Here is a 17,688-nt window from a genome sequence, read left to right as displayed (position 1 = left end):
TCATACACATCATCTGGGATTTGTCTTGACTGTCTTCTTTTGTAAGAGTCTATACCCGATTATACTTTTCTTTCTTCCTTTCTCAGAGATTTAAACACTTTTCTCTTGCGTGTGACCATCTGTGTACAACTTAGTGTGACCTTAGTGACCTTAGTGTGACCATCTGTGTACAACTCTGCCTCTCTACTTGACTGTGAGCTTCCAGGGACGGGTCCTGAGTCTCATTCTCCCTTTGTGTCCTCACAGCACATATATATATATATATATATGTTATCCTTGCCTCTTAAGATGGCTTAATAAATGTTTATTGAATTAAATGTGTAGAATTTTAAAGCCAAAAGTTCTTTCTTCTGAAGAAAGCTCTCATTTTCTGGGAATTATAAGAGGCTCTTATCCTTGCATTCATGACCCCCCTAGGATTCGGGAGATCAGTGATATCATTAAAGTTATATTCATTGTTTTATGCTCATAGATTTTATTAGATCAGATTCTTAAAGAATTCATAGCTACTCAAAAGAATTAGAACTTCTGTTTAAGTTAGAAAGTTGAATAAATGCTTTCTGAGCCAAAGACACAATCTGGAATATGCATATTTTTAGGAAAACTGCTGTAAGTTTACTTTTTTTCCCTAAAACTGGAATGTAAAGAAAACAACCCAAAAGAAAACAGATTTCTGGCTCTTGAACACCCCTCTTTATATTTTATCCAGTTATTCAGTCCCCTGAAAGATTGCTCCAGATCTCTTCAGACCTTACAATTTTTTGTCCCCATATCACTTCTATCCACATATTCAAAAATATCCAACCAAATGGTCCCTGGAAACAGCTGTAGTAAGGAGAGGTGGCCATCTGAGATAGAGCAAACACCAGGTGAGGAGACACCAGGGCATGCTGGAAGCTGGTGGAGAATGGACGGAGGTAGTCAGCTTTCATCCCTGAACCAACCTGCCGGCATCTTCAGTGTGGCTTTGCCATTGTGCACCCAAGCAGGACTGTGGCCCAGCCCAGGTAGGTGGAATTATGAACAGTAGCATGGTTGAGTTCTATGGAACCTCCCCATGTGTTACAATGACAGAAACACCTGCCCAGGCCAGCCCTGAAGCATCAGTAACAGAGAGAAATACAAAAGAAAATGCCTTGTTTTATAGACCAGGACCTGTGTCACCATCTACATTATTCAGGAACTGGAACTGTAGACCTTCAGGAATGAAAGAGACTTTAGGATCTTAATGCCCAAACAGCTCGCTGTCAAGGAGGCCAAGGCCACCCTTTTGTTTTCCCTGGGATTAGAATCCACTTCTGCAATTGGACACAGAAAAAGGAAAAAAGAAAAAAAGGAATGCAAATCATTAATAATTGAAAAACAAGGGGACATGTGTTGCTTTTCTAGGATTTGCCAGAGTTGAAGACGAGTTGAGGTAAAGGGCAGTGGCCAGGCCAAGGGTCCTGATAGAACTCACCTCTCCCTAAATGTCCATAAGTTCTCCCACAGTTACCTGGCCAAAATTCATTGTTTAAGAAGAATAGTAAGCTTGTTAGACCAGCTCCTCCTTCAAAACATTCTCAGCAGCCCTCTATCAAGCAAGTTGCTTGTCTGCTCCTTAGCTAAAGAACTAGAAGAGACCACTTGTAGGGGGAATATTTACATTCTTCTTAGGGAGTAGGGGGAATGGGAGATTCATTGATGCCCTAACCTTCCATCTGCCTTCTTCTGGGATACACTGTTTTAAGTTAGCAAGGGAAAGGGTCAGTACACCGTGTTTCTTCCTTAGGAAAAGAAATGGAGAATTCCTATCCTTCTACTTGAGAAGTGTGGAATAAACGTTGGTCTAGGAATTAATACAGTTGTTTTCACAAATATATTGTGTACAATCAGGTTACCAGGAAGGAATTTTAGGGGGGTCCTTAAATGTGTGGGTTTTCATTTCTAAATGATGTTTTTCAGATAATTAAAAAAAAACATGCCGTCACATTCAAAGGTGTCATCTGGCCAGCTACTTGGCATACTGGAGGCTGCCAATGTGTAAATCTAGGGTGCTTCCATGTTGAGACAGCCGAACGCACACCTGGAAATAAGACTTGCCCTGATGTTTTGCTGCAGCAGAATATTTTTTCCTGGGTTTTGCTGTTTTACACTAGAACACTGTTAATAGCCATCCATATACTAGTGTGTCTATCTCTATGAATGTTCCTGTTTCATAACCCAGTGCAGAGGGAAGTTGAGGGTAGATGAGGGGAGGGGCATATTGACCTTTTCCTGCCCCCCCCCGGGTCCATTGTGATGGTTGTTCACCCCCCACGACCATCTTTATTGAGGAATAATTGACAAATATAATTGTATATGTTTAAAGTACACAGTGTGATGATGCTTTGATATACATATGCATTATGTAATGGTTGCTAAGATAGAGATGATTAACATATCCATCACCTTGCATAGGTCTCTCTCTCTCTCTCTCTCTCTCTCTCTCTCTCTCTCTCTCTCTCGGTGAGAATGCCTAAGATCTACTCTCAGTAACTTTCAAATATATAATATTGTATAATTAATTATAGTCGCCCTGCTGTACATTAGAGACTCAGAACTTCTTTTTAAAAAATGTTTTATTTATTTTTGAGAGATAAAGCACAGATGAGGGGCAAAGAGAGAGGGAGACAGATAATCCAAAGCAGGCTCTCAGCTGTCAGCACAGAGCCCGATGTGGGGATTGAACTCACAAACTGTGATATCGTGACCTGAACCAGAGTTGGATGCTTAACCCAATGAGCCACCCAGGTGCCTCCAGAGCCTCAGAACTTCTTATAACTGAAAGTTTGTACCTTTGACTTGGGTCGCCCCATCTCCCCTTCCCTCCTAGCTCCTAACAGCTGCCATTCTATTCTGTCTCTATAAAATCAGTTTTTGTTTGTTTCTTTTATATTCTGCATATAAGTGATACCATACGCTATTTTCCACTGTCTTATTTCACCTGGCAAAATGCCCTCCTGTTTCATCCGTGTTGGCAGAAATGGCAGGATTTTCTTTTTAATGGCCTAATAATATTCCATTGTGTATATGTGTATATTACCACATTTTTTAATGTGATGATTTATTGGCACCTATGTACAGAGGGTTGGGTGAGAACTGGAGTTGTTGAGTTGGTGGAATTATTCAGCAGGAGCTTTCTTTGAAGACTGTGGGAAAAGAGGGAGTAGTTTGGTGAGACCAAATAGTATAAATTTAGCTCAGTCCTGGGAGGAAGCCCATGATCACTTCCTCAAAGAACCTCACTCGTCCCTGCACAGACCCTGGCATTGTTTCCGGCACCCTCCCACGACAGTACTTTGAAAGAGTTATTCGCCATGATCAAGTGGGATTTATTCCTGGGCTGCAGGGCTGGTTCAATATTCACAAATCAATCAATGTGATCCACCACATTAATAAAAGAAAGGAGAAGAACCATAGGATCTTTCCAGTAGATGCAGAAAAACCATTTGACAAAATACAGCATCCTTTCCTGATAAAAATGCTCAAGAAACTAGGGATAGAAGTAACATGCCTCTACATCATAAAGGCCACATATGAAAGGCCACAGCTAATATTCTCAATGGGGAAAAACTGAGAACTTGCCCCCTACAGTTAGGAACACTGCAGGGATATCCACTACCACCACTGTGGTTAAACCTTCTAAGGAATTAATGTAACAGCTTGGAAGGTTGGCTTCAACACGCTCTTTATACATATGGACAACGTGAAGTTTCCCCCAGTAGCTTTGTAAGCAATGGATATGGCAGGAAGGAGCCACAGCAGAAGAACAGGACAGATGGCTCCTAGACTGGTTGGGGAATCCTTCAATGTGCCACTGTGGAAAGTCCCAGAGATAACTGGGTGCTGAGATCCTGGCAAAGTGTAGGTAGAGGCGGTTAAGCCACTGACAGTTGGATTATAGCCATTTAAAGAAAGTATCCTGGGGCCCCTGGGTGGCTCAGTTGGTTAGGTATCTGACTTTGGCTCAGGTCATGATTTCTCAGTTTGTGAGTTCGAGCCCTGTATCCGGCTCTATCCTGACAGCTCGAAGCCTGGAGCCTGCTTCGGATCCTGTGTCTCCCTCTCCCTCTGCCCCTCCTCCTGCTCGCCCTCTGTCTCTATCTCTCTCAAAAATAAATAAACATTAAAAAAATTAAAAAAAAGAAAGTATCCTAAGATTTAAAGAGGAACCTAAAAAAAAACCTTTACCATATGGTCATCACTTATTGTTTGGAATCAGGGATATTTTGGTACTATATAATAAAAAAAAAAAGATATAGAAAGAAATGCAATGCTGATGAGCATTCCATTTTGTGTGTGTATCCATCAAAACAGTCTTGCTCTCATTGATTGGATTTATAATTAAAAGCTGTGCAGTTAGGCTCAGAATTAAATCTATACAGGAAAGTTGTTTACTGAATGAATAAAAATAAATTACTATTTATGTATTTTAAGTACATATAACAGTTCACTTGATGAAAAAACTTCACAGATCTTTTTTTTTTCTTTTAACGTTTGTAAAATGCACAAAACATATTAGACAATGGGTCCAGAAGAGGCAGGCCATTGCATTTTCCCTTTTTTCTCATCTCATACTGGCAGTTTGAGTTGTGGTCCCTTTAACAGGTACTAATTACATTAAATACTATTGCTAATTAACCAGAACAGAAAAACAAAGAACCCACAACAAACCAGATTAAACATAATGATGGATCACTATCCACGAATATGGGGTAAATATGGGGGTAAATAATGCACATAGACTGTGAACTGGGGAAAAAAGAGGAAGAGAGAGATTACAAAGAATCCATTGGAGACACAACTAAAGGTTAGCAGTTCCCCTTCTTTCTTGCTCTCATTCTGAGAACAGAAAGATGAGATTGATTCAAGCAGATATGCTTTGGAATGCCAGAAAGGACACCTCTTCTGGTGCAGTATTGATAAACTGCCTGAGTGTATCAGTGGCATTTTAGTTTTACTAGCCCCTCAAAGAGAGTCAGGGAGTGGATTTTTACCTTCCTGCCCACCTGCCTATGAATTGTTTAAACAGTTTCTTTGTGTATGTGTGTGTGTGTGTGTGTGTGTGTGTGTGTGAGAGAGAGAGAGAGAGAGAGAGAGAGAGAGAGAGAGAGAGAGAGAGAGAGAATGACTCCGCACCATTACCTGCTGGGTTAAAAGCTTCCTTCTCTGGGGCCTCTCTGAATTCCCTTGTCAGATGGATGAGAGATGCAGCCTGTGCCCAACTGAACTTCATTATTTAGTTTCCTGCTGTATTGTGACAAGAGAGCAACTACCCACAAGTGCTTTATGTCCACACCCCCATTTTCTTGGTGGAGGATTCGTAGGCCTCTTAGGTAAAATCATACCAAGGTAGAGTGGCAACATCACTCTGTGTCTTCCAACAAATAGCCACCCTGCTGCCACTGATCAGTGTTCCTGGGATAGTGGTGATTGAAATTTAGCACTTAGAGCAACTTAATTGGCACGCAGACCTGTTAAGCATATGCCCCCACCATAGGTGCACCATCTGATGTACCCATAGGGTGCCCAGTGTTTCACACATGCTCACATTTTACTAAAGAAGCAAGTTTTGAAAGGCACCTGGGTGGCTCAGTTGGTTAATCTCCTGACTCTTGGTTTTGGCTCATGGTTTGTGGGTTTGAGCCCCAGGTCGGGCTCCTTACTGATGGTGCAGAACTTGGTTGGGACTCTCTCTCCCTCTCTTTCTTCCCCTCCCCTACTTGTGTTCGCTCTCTCCCAAGAAATAAACTTAAAAAAATTAAGAAAAAAAGTAAGCAAGTTTTGAACAGTTCCTTGAAGGAAGCCCGTGCTGTGGTTTAGGACAGGGGTGGCCTTAGAGCATGGGTCCTGAGATCTCTGCCCATCTTTGAGTTACCATATTTCTTCCTTCCTGTGAACTTGGAACAAACCTAAGGTTGTAGAGTTCCAGTTTGCTTGCTGTGAAAGAAGTGTTGGGAATCTGCTCATTAAAGCTTGTGCCTTAATCAAGCCCTGTGCTAGCAGAGTGGAACTTGGAAGGATTCAGCATTCCTTGGCAGCTTGCTGCCTTGGAATTCAAGGTTAGAATGTTTTGTGCTCACTGTGACTAGAACTGATCCCTTGGTCTTCCGGGAAAATCCTGGAAGTCGATGTCAACATTTTTCTGCTGAATTGGAAACAGCAAGCCTGGGCCAAATGTTCTAGGCTATGAGAATTAGGAGAGAAATGGAAATCTCAACAGAAAAAGGATCAGACCTATAAGTTCTGGTCCTTATGTAAGAAGAATAAATGAGGGCTGAGAAATCACTGGTTAGGAACTCACTGCTCTGTTGAATCTTCCCAAGTGTCCTGGTGCTCATGAGCTCTAGGTACCCGGGGGACCCTTGGTATAACTGCAGATGCCTGGAGAAGCAGCCTTCCCCAGCTGCCATGCTAAGTGTCAGTGAGACCGAGGAGGGGTAGATCAGCTGTCTTTCAACCTAGGTTTTGTTTGGTGAGCTTGTCCTGTCCTAACTGGATCACAGACCAGCAGGCCCCATCTGTATTTATGTTCTCCTGGGCATCGGGGTGGCGGGGGGGGGAATCCTGGGTTCTTAATAAATGGTTAATGAATTGTGAAAGAAAGAACTAAGTAGTTGGGGTTTCTCTGAGTGATGTGGACAGCAGCACTGGGCTCAAATCAGATGGGGGTTTGCTGTGATGCTAATGAAGCTGAAATGTCAGTATCCCTCAACTGCAGAGGTCCCTTCCTGGGACCCGTCCCTCAGTTTAAATTCATAAGTTTATATTCTACTCCTTATGGAGGGTTCCCCAAATCCTGTAAGCTTCAGGACCCCACAGAGCATAAATATGCTCCTTTTAGAATGTTCTTGCTGAGCCCTGTGGAAGCATGGATTCCATCCAGTGGCTTTCCCAGAAATTGTGGAGAATCAGGAGACATCGATAAAGCCAAACCTACAAAGCAAAAGAAAGGGAAGGAACTGACATTTAAAAACGCTATGCAAATTGAAGAATAATTAGCATGTATTACCTAATTTAACTCCGCACAGCAACCCTTTCTAGGCAATAGCATTACTGCCCCCATTTCTTTAATAGTCGGGAATATTGAGGTTCAGAGAAGCAAAGCATCCTGCCCAGTGTGGTACAGCTACTAGGGCTGGGAGCTACAACATTGACCTTTCTCTTTCCTGACCATCTGCTCACCGGCCCCTTGCAGGGTGCACATTTGACAGCTTTGCTAGTCTTCCCTGAAAGCCTTAAGCCCACGAGGGTAAGGATTGCCTGGATGGGCAGGTAACACTTCCTGCAGGATACAGAGAGAAGTTGGGGAGGGGATCAGGTCTGAGTGGTTTAAAGGAAGGCACTGGCAAAACCCTTCCCCAGTCAGCATAAGCAGTGTTGTAACAATTCATTCAATTATGTTAAGCACCTATTAACGGAATCCTGAGTCCTCCCTTGGGCCATTTCACAGCTATGAGATTGTAATTGTTGGAGACTAACCGTGATCTCTTCTTTTGCCTTCAGGTGATTCTCATTTTGACAAAGCTGTATGACTATAACCTGGGGAGCATCACTGAGAGCTCGCTTTGGAGGTACGTAGATAAAGTGAGCTAACGGTTACTGTGTTCCTTGAGCATCACACCCAAGACTGCTCTCCCTCACCCCCTTTTCCCTGGTGGGAGGATTTTTAGTTACGTGTTCTCGTTGCCTCCCCTTTTTGCTGTTTGCCTTAGTCATGGGTTGGGATTTATCTCCAGGCAGGCCAGATCCTTCCTTCTTTCTAAGTTTGTATTGGTCACAGGTCTTTTTGCAAAACTGTTCATCAGGTTGTCCTGACACATTTGGGTTCCCCTCAGTTCTCGCTGATCTTTGAGCTCATTGGAGCAGCAGTGAGGGAATGCAGGTGTCTTTGAAGAGGAGATCAACCTCACCTCTGGTTTTGCAGTGCCCGGGGAACCTTCCAGTGTAGATTCTGCACTGCTTCCCTTCCTGGCCCTCAGCTCACCAGCGCACAGGTGTGCACACACACTCGCATACATGCCTTCATCTCTGGGATTCACAGTGTGTTGCCTCACACATGTAAGAAGGTGCAGTAAATTCTTTTCCGGGGGAATGCCATGCCATAGATCCTTCAGGCTAGCACAAACTCACTGAACACCAGCGCGAATGTGCAGTTTGGGTGAAACTAGGGACAGAAACGTCCTCAGAAATCCAGGCAGCTATTCTCCCCTTTTGTTCTTGGGGACTATATGTTCTGTTTGTTTCTAAAAATCTGCTTTATTGATCTAATCCCGATGGGGTCTTTGCCAGCCTATGTCACGTGTCCACACCCAAACCAACAGGAGAGCACTGGCTCTGATTGGTTAGGCCTGGATCTTGTGACAGTCCCCGGGCCTGGAAGAGGATGGAGATGACTTCAGGGGTGATATTCAGTGATCATGGGGTTGACGTCCAGCCCAGAGTCTGATTGGTCAGTGCCCTGGGTGTAACGATGGCTTAAACATGGCGTATATCACTTCTGATCAGCCATCCCTGAATACATACACTTGTGTGCACAGATAAAGGGGGAAGGGGTATACTAATAACAGAGACACTGGGAGTAGTCTCGGGGCAGACACAAGCTAGCGAGTGTCCTCCATGTAAGACCAGTGGGGAATTTCATCACCTGTCAGTTAACATGACCAGAAGAGACTAGCTGCTGGTCCTCAGTCTCAGGGCTAAAGTCTAGGGAGAGAGATTCCAATCTGCCCTTCATGCCAGGGGTCCATGCCTGCTATAGTGAATAATGACAGGGGTGGTGGGGAGGAGGTTACTTTACATAGTAACAGTTTGGTCGCAGGGCCTGCCCCTGTGAAATCTAAGGGAATCTACCACACAAAAAGGATGTTCATTGAATTTTGTTTTAACCTGATGGCTATTTTCCATTAGACTTCATACTATGTATAAGAAGCCCAAAAATAAATTGTTGTGTGCTTTAGGAAAACCCCAGCGGACCAAAGAAAAGGATAGAATCCTGTTCTTGTGTTTGTTGTGAGGTGTTTGTTTGTTTATTTATTTTTTAATATATGAAATTTATTGTCAGATTGGTTTCCATACAACACCCAGTGCTCATCCCAAAAGATGCCCTCTTCCATGCCGATCACCTTCCCTCCCCTCCCTCCCACCCCCCCATCAACCCTCAGTTTGTTCTCAGTTTTTAAGAGTCTCTTATGCTTTGGCTGTGAGGTGTTTAGATTATTGAACTCCTCCTCCAACTGGAAGGTCAGTAATGCAGAGTTTCTGTCCCAAGGAAATTATGTCACTAAATTAAAGTGTGGGGAATGTGGAAGGAGCTTGAAAAAGTACAGTTCTTTTAATGCATTAAGAACCTGACACTTGCTCTGTTGTTTGAATTCAGTACCCCTTCGTCAGGCTGTGACTGAGTAGGGTTCTGCTTCCCTGATAGATTTCTCTAATGCATGTACATACATGAAAGTAAAAGCCAACTTTTATTCCTCAGTGCATCTGCTGTATAAAGTGTTGTCAGCATATTAGAAAATTAAAAGATATGCAATTCTGTCTCAGTGGGACAGAGGCTATCAGCAGCCCTAAGTCTCAACTTGAGTGGTGGGAAGGGCATGCCCGGGGCCAGGAGGAACAGCTTGCCCTAGACTACAGAAACTCAGGTTCGCCGCACCCATTTCCCTCTCACGGGGCCACTGTGACCAGCCGAGGGAGAATAGTTCTCTCACCTTAGGGGAGAGGGTTAGTAAAATAAAAATGACGACCAGTAATACCAGGTCTTTCTTCTGAAGGAGCAACCTCCAATGGCCTTAAGCTTAGGAAAGTGTGGCAGGGGCGATCTGCTGACCCTTCAATCTTACCTTCAATCAAACCCCTCAATTTCAGAGGAGGATATATACATATATACACACACACAGATACACATACATATATACACACGCATGTATACACACGTAATATACCCACATATATTTAATTTTATGATATACCCGCCATAATCATTTGCCATGTATGCCCTATTTTATACTTGTCATTTGTGGCAAATAACTATTATGGGTGCTCTATACCATTAGAACTATCATTTTAATACTTTGATAAAATAATCCATGCTTAATGAAAATATAATTTAGAAAAGAGGCAAGCATAAAGAAGAAGATATTTAGAATACTTCATATATGCTTTGGTAGGGTGTGCATTTTTGGGTGCCGCATGATGCCCATGTTTTGTCTTTAGGGAATCTCTTTGGGGGTGTTAATATAGAAGAAGAGATAGGTCTGGGTCAGCCTTGCTTGAAGGAAACTAGTGCTAAGTGTGGACTCGTTTTTTCCTACGTCAGCTCTTACTTGATTTTCAAAAAACCTGCCAAAAATTGTGGGGGGCAGTTGCTGGGGACACACCAGGGTTTAGGTATTCTCATTACATCCACAGTCCAGAGCACTGGATTTATCCCATAGATGATGCTCAGTAAGTAACCATTTTTGAACAGACCAGCGAAATCTATGATTTTATGTTCTTTCTTATTCACTTGTTCAACAAAGATGTATTGAGTAACTTCTTTAGGTCTTAGATTGTTCTGGTCCAGGGAGAGGAATGTGGTTGATACATGGATCGACAGCACGTGAGCTCTGTCTGACTGTCCTTTGGATGTTCATTGTCTAGAGGGGGCAAATTTCTGTGGATCATTCACATGAGAGATAAATGTACTTGTGTATAACCAGGGTATTGAATCAGGTTCTTAGGCAGCCCCCTAGAACTGCCAGAACCCAGAAGAAGATAAGATAAACCTAGTGTAAATACACAAACTGTCATACACAAGATAAGTGTTCCATCTTTACTTTGCTCATGTGTATATTTTCTCTTCTTAACTGGACTTTAAATCCTTAAACTCAGCACCTTTATGATTTAATGATCATCCTTTTTAATGATCAACCTTTATGGTTTAATGATAATGGCAGTGATGCTGGTGATAATGGTGATAATGACGACAATAGCAAAAACTAACTTTTATTGAGTGGTCACTATGCATCAGGCATGATATCAAGTGCTACACATGCATTATTGCATCCCCTTAATTCATTTTTATGATGTATTCAAGGTCATCCAATTAGTAAACAATAGTGCAAACACTTACAGGGGTAGTCATAAAGTTCAATCATTTCACTGCTTACCTGTCTTCTGGAGCCCCATCTGCCTCCTGGTGGCTCATTCTGTACCTAAGCAAATGAACAAACAACATTTTAATCATAAATATATGAAATGAGTATCATTTTCAAAGCACTGTGACATTCTTAGCAGCTTGTTACCTATTCCAGAAAAATCCTGGGCAACCGGGAAATGGTTTCTTGTCCAACAAACAGATCCAATGCGCTTTTCAGGTGAGCCCTTGTTCTATACAACTTTTTCCCTCTGATCAGTGAGAAGGGCTCAAGTTGCAAATGCCTTGGGGTGTCAGGACAGGAAAGAGGCCAAGAGGCAGCTGTCCTGGTAGTGATGTCCTAGGGCTTTACACCTTGCTGTATGAACAAGCCCTGGATGATGGGGTGAGATGCTGCTCTACTAAATTAATGAGCGTTTGCTCCCAGATGGTCTTGGCGTTGATTACACCTTAATCTTGGAGCAAGTTGTTGATTTTGTTTTGTTTTGTGTTGCCGTTCACTCAGGGAACCAAACTGAGAGGAAAGGGGGATGATCTGACACAGAACAATTAACTACACCTTAGAATCTTCTCTGCTTTACAGTGGATTAAGCTTTGAGGTTTGGTGGAACTGGGGGTTTTACCATATTGGAGCAAGATAAGCTTAAAGGTCGAGATAAATAAAATGTCACAATCTAGATACAGTCTCTCTGAGAGTAAATACATTCATCTTTCTTCCCTCTTGTGCCAGGGTAATCAGCACTTTGCTGAGAGAGGCTTAGCTGGTGAGAAAGCCCTAGGCAATTCTGGAAGCAGCTGAAAGGATACTCTTCAAGGGACACGCAGCCTGCAGTGCCTCTGTCCTAGAGGTCGGCTGACATGGCTGACTTCTCTTCAAGTCCAGTATCCCAGTTCAGATTCAGGTGAAACACAAGCCAGCATCCGAGCACATCTTCAAATGATGTACTTTTCAAGGAGCACTACTTGCTTTGGGGGGACAGGTGCGTGGGGTTAAGGTAGGGACAATGGTTAGACTTCTGCTTGATTCCAGTCCGGGAGCCAGCCCCATCTCCTCATTACAGGAGTATCTTTGTTTCTTCTTGGGTGTTCACACTGCAGTTATCAAGAGAGGCTTCCCAGTGGAGTCTGTGGAGAGAATGGCCATGGAGTGCCTTGGGGCAGCGTCTGTGTGGGGCTGGCTGCAGAGAGGGGTCTCTGGAGAGCGCCTGGGGTCCAGGCTGACAGCAGCTTACCTGAGGTCTGTGACTCTGCCAGCCCTGTGGTTGAGGCACATTAGCTGAGTGTGTCTGGCCTTCCCACTCATCATCCAGAGGAAGAGCAGGGGGCAGCTTGGCACAGGTTCTCAGTCCCTGCTTTGTAGGATGGTTTGCTACAAAATTCTGTCAACCACAAAAATAAGGATATGAAATAGGAATACCCACCCTAAAAAAAAAAAGAAAAAGAATTGAAAAAAAAAAAAAGAAAAGAAAAAACAATGAAAAGAATCAAGCTCGAGTGTGGTGATTTCCCCACAGGAGGGCTCTTTATGTCACGCAGCTCTGATGATGTTCCTCAGCCCCGTGCAGGCCAACGTTTAGTGCCTTTCCAGGGGCCCCAAGGGGAGAGCCACACTCCCCAGCAGGACCAGGAGCTGCTTTAGGTTCTGGATTCTTTTAAGCTTTCTAAATTTCACTCCCTTTCCATATTTGTATCATGTGGAGTTGCTGTGGCTCCTGGAGTTATAAGCTTATTGCATTAAACCTTACTGTAATATATGCTCATTATAATAAGCCAAACAATGCAGAGACTAATAAAAATTTTAATAGTCTCTTACTCTTCACACATGTCTAGCTTTCTTGAGGTAGGTGATGCTGAGAGCTTTTGGTGATTCTGTCCATACCATTAGGACCCAACTCAAAAAAAAATTATATATATATATATATATATATATATATATATATATATATATATATATATGACTATCTCAGCATCACTTTTTTCATTTGTTTAAGAAAATAGGAGTAAGTATCCACAGGACTCTGATAACCTGTTTGTTTTACTTAATAATGAGTCATGGGTGTCTGTCTAAATGAATACATTAGAAAAAAAAAGTCAGCTTTGTAAGCATCAAATAGTGTGGAGGTTGTATGCTGGATTAAGCAACGATGTCCTAATCAGCTTATGCACTGTTTCATGTGCACCAGAAAATGTTCTCAGTGCTGTCTACCTGCCTACCAACACTGCAAAATAGACATTGCCTGTGTCCCCAGTTTACACATGAGAGAAGGGAGGCTTGGAGAGTTAAGTAACGCTCAGCATCATGCAGCCAGGAACCGATCTTTGCTAGCCTGTGCCTCCTGTTACCTTTTTAAAATTTTTTTTTATGTTTTATTTCTTTATTTTTAAGAGCAAGAGAGACAGAGCATGAGCCAGGGAGGGACAGAAAGAGAGGGAGACACAGAATCTGAAGCAGGCTCCAGGCTCTGAGCTTTAAGCACAGAGCCCAACATGGGGCTCAAACTCACAGCCCGTGAGATCATGACCTGAGCTGAAGTCAGACGCCTAACCGACTGAACCACCTAGACGCCCCACCTCCCGTTATGTTTTTAATGGATCTATAGCTCATTTCCACGGTATTTGCGATTACACATAGTGCTTCCACAAACAGGTGACTTTCTGAAAAGATGGGAATAATTCACATACCAAACAGCAGCAATAAGTTACATACTTCCTGATGGTTTCACCAGTGCCGGCTATTTTCAATTTAAAAGTTGAATTTAAAGTTTTAGTTTTAATTTAATTCCATTTAAAATTTTGCTGGTCTTTTTAGTAGAAATGGTGTCTTAATCGCTGCGTGGTTTAATGGGTATTTCTCTGACCACTAGTGATGCTGAACACTTTTTCATATATTTATTGCTCTGTGGACCTGTAGACCTCCTGTTCCCACCTGCCTCCCCCTGAAGCAAAAGTAAATTGTTGCTTACTCAGTAACCCCATAGTGTGTTACATATCTTTGTCTTAGGATGGTTATTAGATATATATTCGTTTGGTTTAGTTTAGCACATACCAAATAGCCCCCTATTCTGTGCCAGGCACTGTGCGAGGCAGACACTGGCAAGGAAGGAACATGTAAATAATTGTTTCTTCCCTGCAAAAACTGAAAATCTACTGAAGGGCAGACACTCAGCAGGTGATTTCTGAAGTGTGGCAAATACAATGCAAACGTTATGCATGAATTAGTGTCTGTGTTCGCCTATTTCCATTCTGACCTCTTTCCGAACTCAAAGGCTATGGTTAGGTCTTAGTTATTTTTGTTTGTTTGACACTCACGGAACTTGGCACACAATAAATATCATTAATTTTTTTTTTTTGCTTAGAAGCAGTATATTGGAGCGCCTGGGTGGCTGTCGGTTAAGCGTCCAACTTCGGCTCAGGTCACAATCTCACAGTTCGTGGGTTCAAGCCCTGCATCGGGCTCTGTGCTGACAGCTGAAAGCCTGGAGCCTGTTTCAGATTCCGTGTCTCCCTGTCTCCCTGCCCCTCCCCCACTCGCACTCTGTCTCCCTCTGTCTCAAAAATAAATAAACATTAAAAAAAATTTTAAAAAGAAGCATATTAAGAAATGGTTCAGGGTTTCTGAAAGCCAGGTCTATGTCTTATACTTGCTTATATCCTAAACTTTTACCCTAATGCCCTCCATGTAGGGGATGCCATTTCGAGTAATGTGTTGCATGATCTGGTGAAACCCCAGGACATGCATTCTAAAGAGTAAGCGCACAGCCAGCGCCCAGAGTGAAAAGCCCAGATTCAATTGTGGGAACCCAGTTTGTCCATAGAGCACCATGAATGCTTGTCAGCACCCTCAGCTCTGACAAAACCTTCTTGCATCCCCACATGGAGGCTGTTTCTACAAGGATCTGGCTGCATTCTGCCTGCAGACTCTGCGGACCTTCCTGACCTCTCTGTGAGAGTCAGCCTCTGATTGTACCTCTGCACTCATCATTTGCCTCGTTTGCCTCAACGGTTGACTCTCTGTGGAGTTTCCTATTTCTTTCTTCAGCAAGCAGTAGATGAGATACATGCAAAAGCATTCATTGCCCTGATATTCTAGAAACATTATCAATACGAGCCCAGGAAATAAAAAAACTTTGCTAGAGAAAGTGGAGGAACTAACATCCAAGGTTAAAACTAGTTAGAGATTCAGGAAGTACTTAGAATGTTAATTACCACTTTACTACACTGTCTTTGAGTAAAGAACTGTGTACTAGACCCCAAGAAGTTCACAAGGTACAGAATTTAATTATCATGTGTAACTATATACAGTCTCATTATTCAGTCAACATGACTAACTTCTCATTTTTCAGGTCTCAGCCTGAACACCACCTTATTTTTGAAAAGGCATTTACATCCTCCTTATTTTAAAGAGGACCCTTGTTTTTGTCCATCACATCTCTTTGCTTATTTTATTCACTGTACATGTCCTGATCTGTGATGATTTTATTCATTACTTGTCATTGGCTCATGCCCACTACTAGAATGAATATAAGCTCCCTGAGGGCAGACACCTTGTCTGGTTTGCTTTCTGTTTTTTCTCACATGCTCGGGAAAGTGCCTGGCACATTGACGTTCAAGTGAGGTTTGTCAAATTAACTGAATGTATAAATAAGTACACACCTAGAATGATGCTAAATGGTGTGAATCCAGATATGAATAAGATCTGATTGTTGCCCTGAAGCAATTCACAGTCTGGTAGGAGAGACAGATAAATAAATGAGAGATTAATGTGTCAAGTACCATAATAGAAGCACCACAACATGCTCTGTGTCGGGGAAGGGAAAGCTTCATGGATGAGACGATACCTGATCTGACTCTTGACGAACGAATAGGAATCAAGCCAGTAAAAGAGGCTATTTATTTATTGTGTACCGTATTCTAGGCACCTGTACATGCTGTTGACATGGCGTCTTAAGGAGACTACACAAGATCACAACATGGTCTTGTGTGTGGATGGAGTATATGGAAATGATTTTGGAAAAATTGAAATGGGCCAGTCCATATTCAGCTGTGCTAGATATTCTGACATTTATCCCAGAGGAAGTAATGCATCATTGAAAGTTTGGAGCAAGGGAAAGACTTGATGAAATGTAAATTTTAGGGGGAAAAACTGACCTCTGTATCATGTTGAGGATTCAGTTGGAAAAGAGCGAGACTATTGACCATGAGAACAGTAGTCAGTAAAGTAAGAGAGGAAAATGAGCTGACTTGTTTTTGTTTTTTTGGGGTTTTTTGGTGGGGAAGCATGAAGAAATGGAGTACGGGATATGGTTGGCAGGGGGTGATGATTCCAGTGGATCTTATACAGTGAAAACCAATAGGACCAATAGGAGGAGTGAAAAGGTGTGAAGAAGAGGCATTTCTACAATGACTTTCCTGCTAGTGTCTTGCATAGTGCAATGGATGGTGAGGCTGTTACTGCATATACATTTGCTCCACTGCTGTCTACTGAGCACCTGCAACTGTGTGTGATGAGAAAAGGGTATGGAGACAACTCCTCTAAGAAAGCAGCTGTGAAGGGAAGTAAAGGAAGGGAGCTGATTTTTCCATAAAGGAGGTCATAGGCTAAAGGAATGCCTTCCTTTCCTTAAGAGAGGGCGATGCTGACCATGTTTTATAGGGGAATAAATAAGATGTTGAAAATGCAGGAAAACCTCAGAGTGAATGAAACTGGTAGGAGATCGAGTGGCAGAGAGGGTATGTGTTAGGAGCTCATATGGGGGACTGTTCAGCCATGTAGATCAGAATGGGCTGAGGGGTGAGCACAGCAGGAGCATTTCTTTTACCACACAGGGAAGCCGGAGTGGGGCACACATAGATCAACTTTCCTGGGAGACCAGGAGTTGAGAGAGTTCCTGACATTTGGCTTTACGGTGAATGGAAATGGGCTGGAGATGGGGTTCAATAATTTGGAAGAGCTGCTGCGGAGGCAGGAAGCGGGACTTCTCAGGGGCCTGCAGGTGCAGTGCTGGGCATGCTCAGATCCCAGCTGAGGCTACAGACTACACTCAGTGTGGCTGTGCTTTCACTACCGTGAGCCTTGTGTAATGCTCAAGAAGGCGGCTGCTTATGTAGTTCCTGAGAGTTGTTGAAGAAGGACAACAGGACGTGAGAGCTGAGGGGAGGTTGCAGCAGTACATGAGGGGGTCCGTGCCAAATCGAGAAGAAAGGAAGTTTGGGATTGGGGGAAGACAAGCGGTGAAACAGCAGAACCCCCAATCCAAGCATGTTGATAAGCTTAAAGAACACTGAAGAAATAATACCCAGAGGCGTGTGACTTTTTATAATATTAGACTTAGAACATATCTCGCCCCCAGCGGATGTTGTGAAAAGGAAGTGGCTGGAGCAGGTGGAGTTTATCAGAAAAGCCTTTTCTTAAAGTTGCTGTTAAGAAATCCACTCAGCTCTGTGGGAGAACGAGCTTCTATTTTTCTGCATGTGTATGGAACGACTGGATATACTTGTGAGGTCCCCCACATTCCTAGGTATTTGTG

General features: G+C 42.9%; 1 protein-coding gene across 4 annotated transcripts in view; it reads left to right on the top strand.

Annotated features, from left to right (window-relative positions):
- Nucleotides 1-17,688, top strand: part of SORCS1 (sortilin related VPS10 domain containing receptor 1) — a 502,497-nt gene that overhangs the window by 177,628 nt on the left and 307,181 nt on the right. For all 4 annotated transcript variants that reach the window (XM_027063022.2, XM_015082978.3, XM_027063024.2 and 1 more), the window contains exon 2: nt 7,528-7,595. In XM_027063022.2, the coding sequence (XP_026918823.1) occupies nt 7,528-7,595 (68 nt within the window). The remainder of the gene's footprint in view (nt 1-7,527; nt 7,596-17,688) is intronic.

This window comes from Acinonyx jubatus, chromosome D2, assembly GCF_027475565.1.
Source record: "Acinonyx jubatus isolate Ajub_Pintada_27869175 chromosome D2, VMU_Ajub_asm_v1.0, whole genome shotgun sequence".
Classification (NCBI taxonomy): domain Eukaryota; kingdom Metazoa; phylum Chordata; class Mammalia; order Carnivora; family Felidae; genus Acinonyx; species Acinonyx jubatus.
The sequence above is the reverse complement of the archived record's forward strand: the minus strand, read 5'-3'. Positions and strand labels throughout refer to the sequence as shown.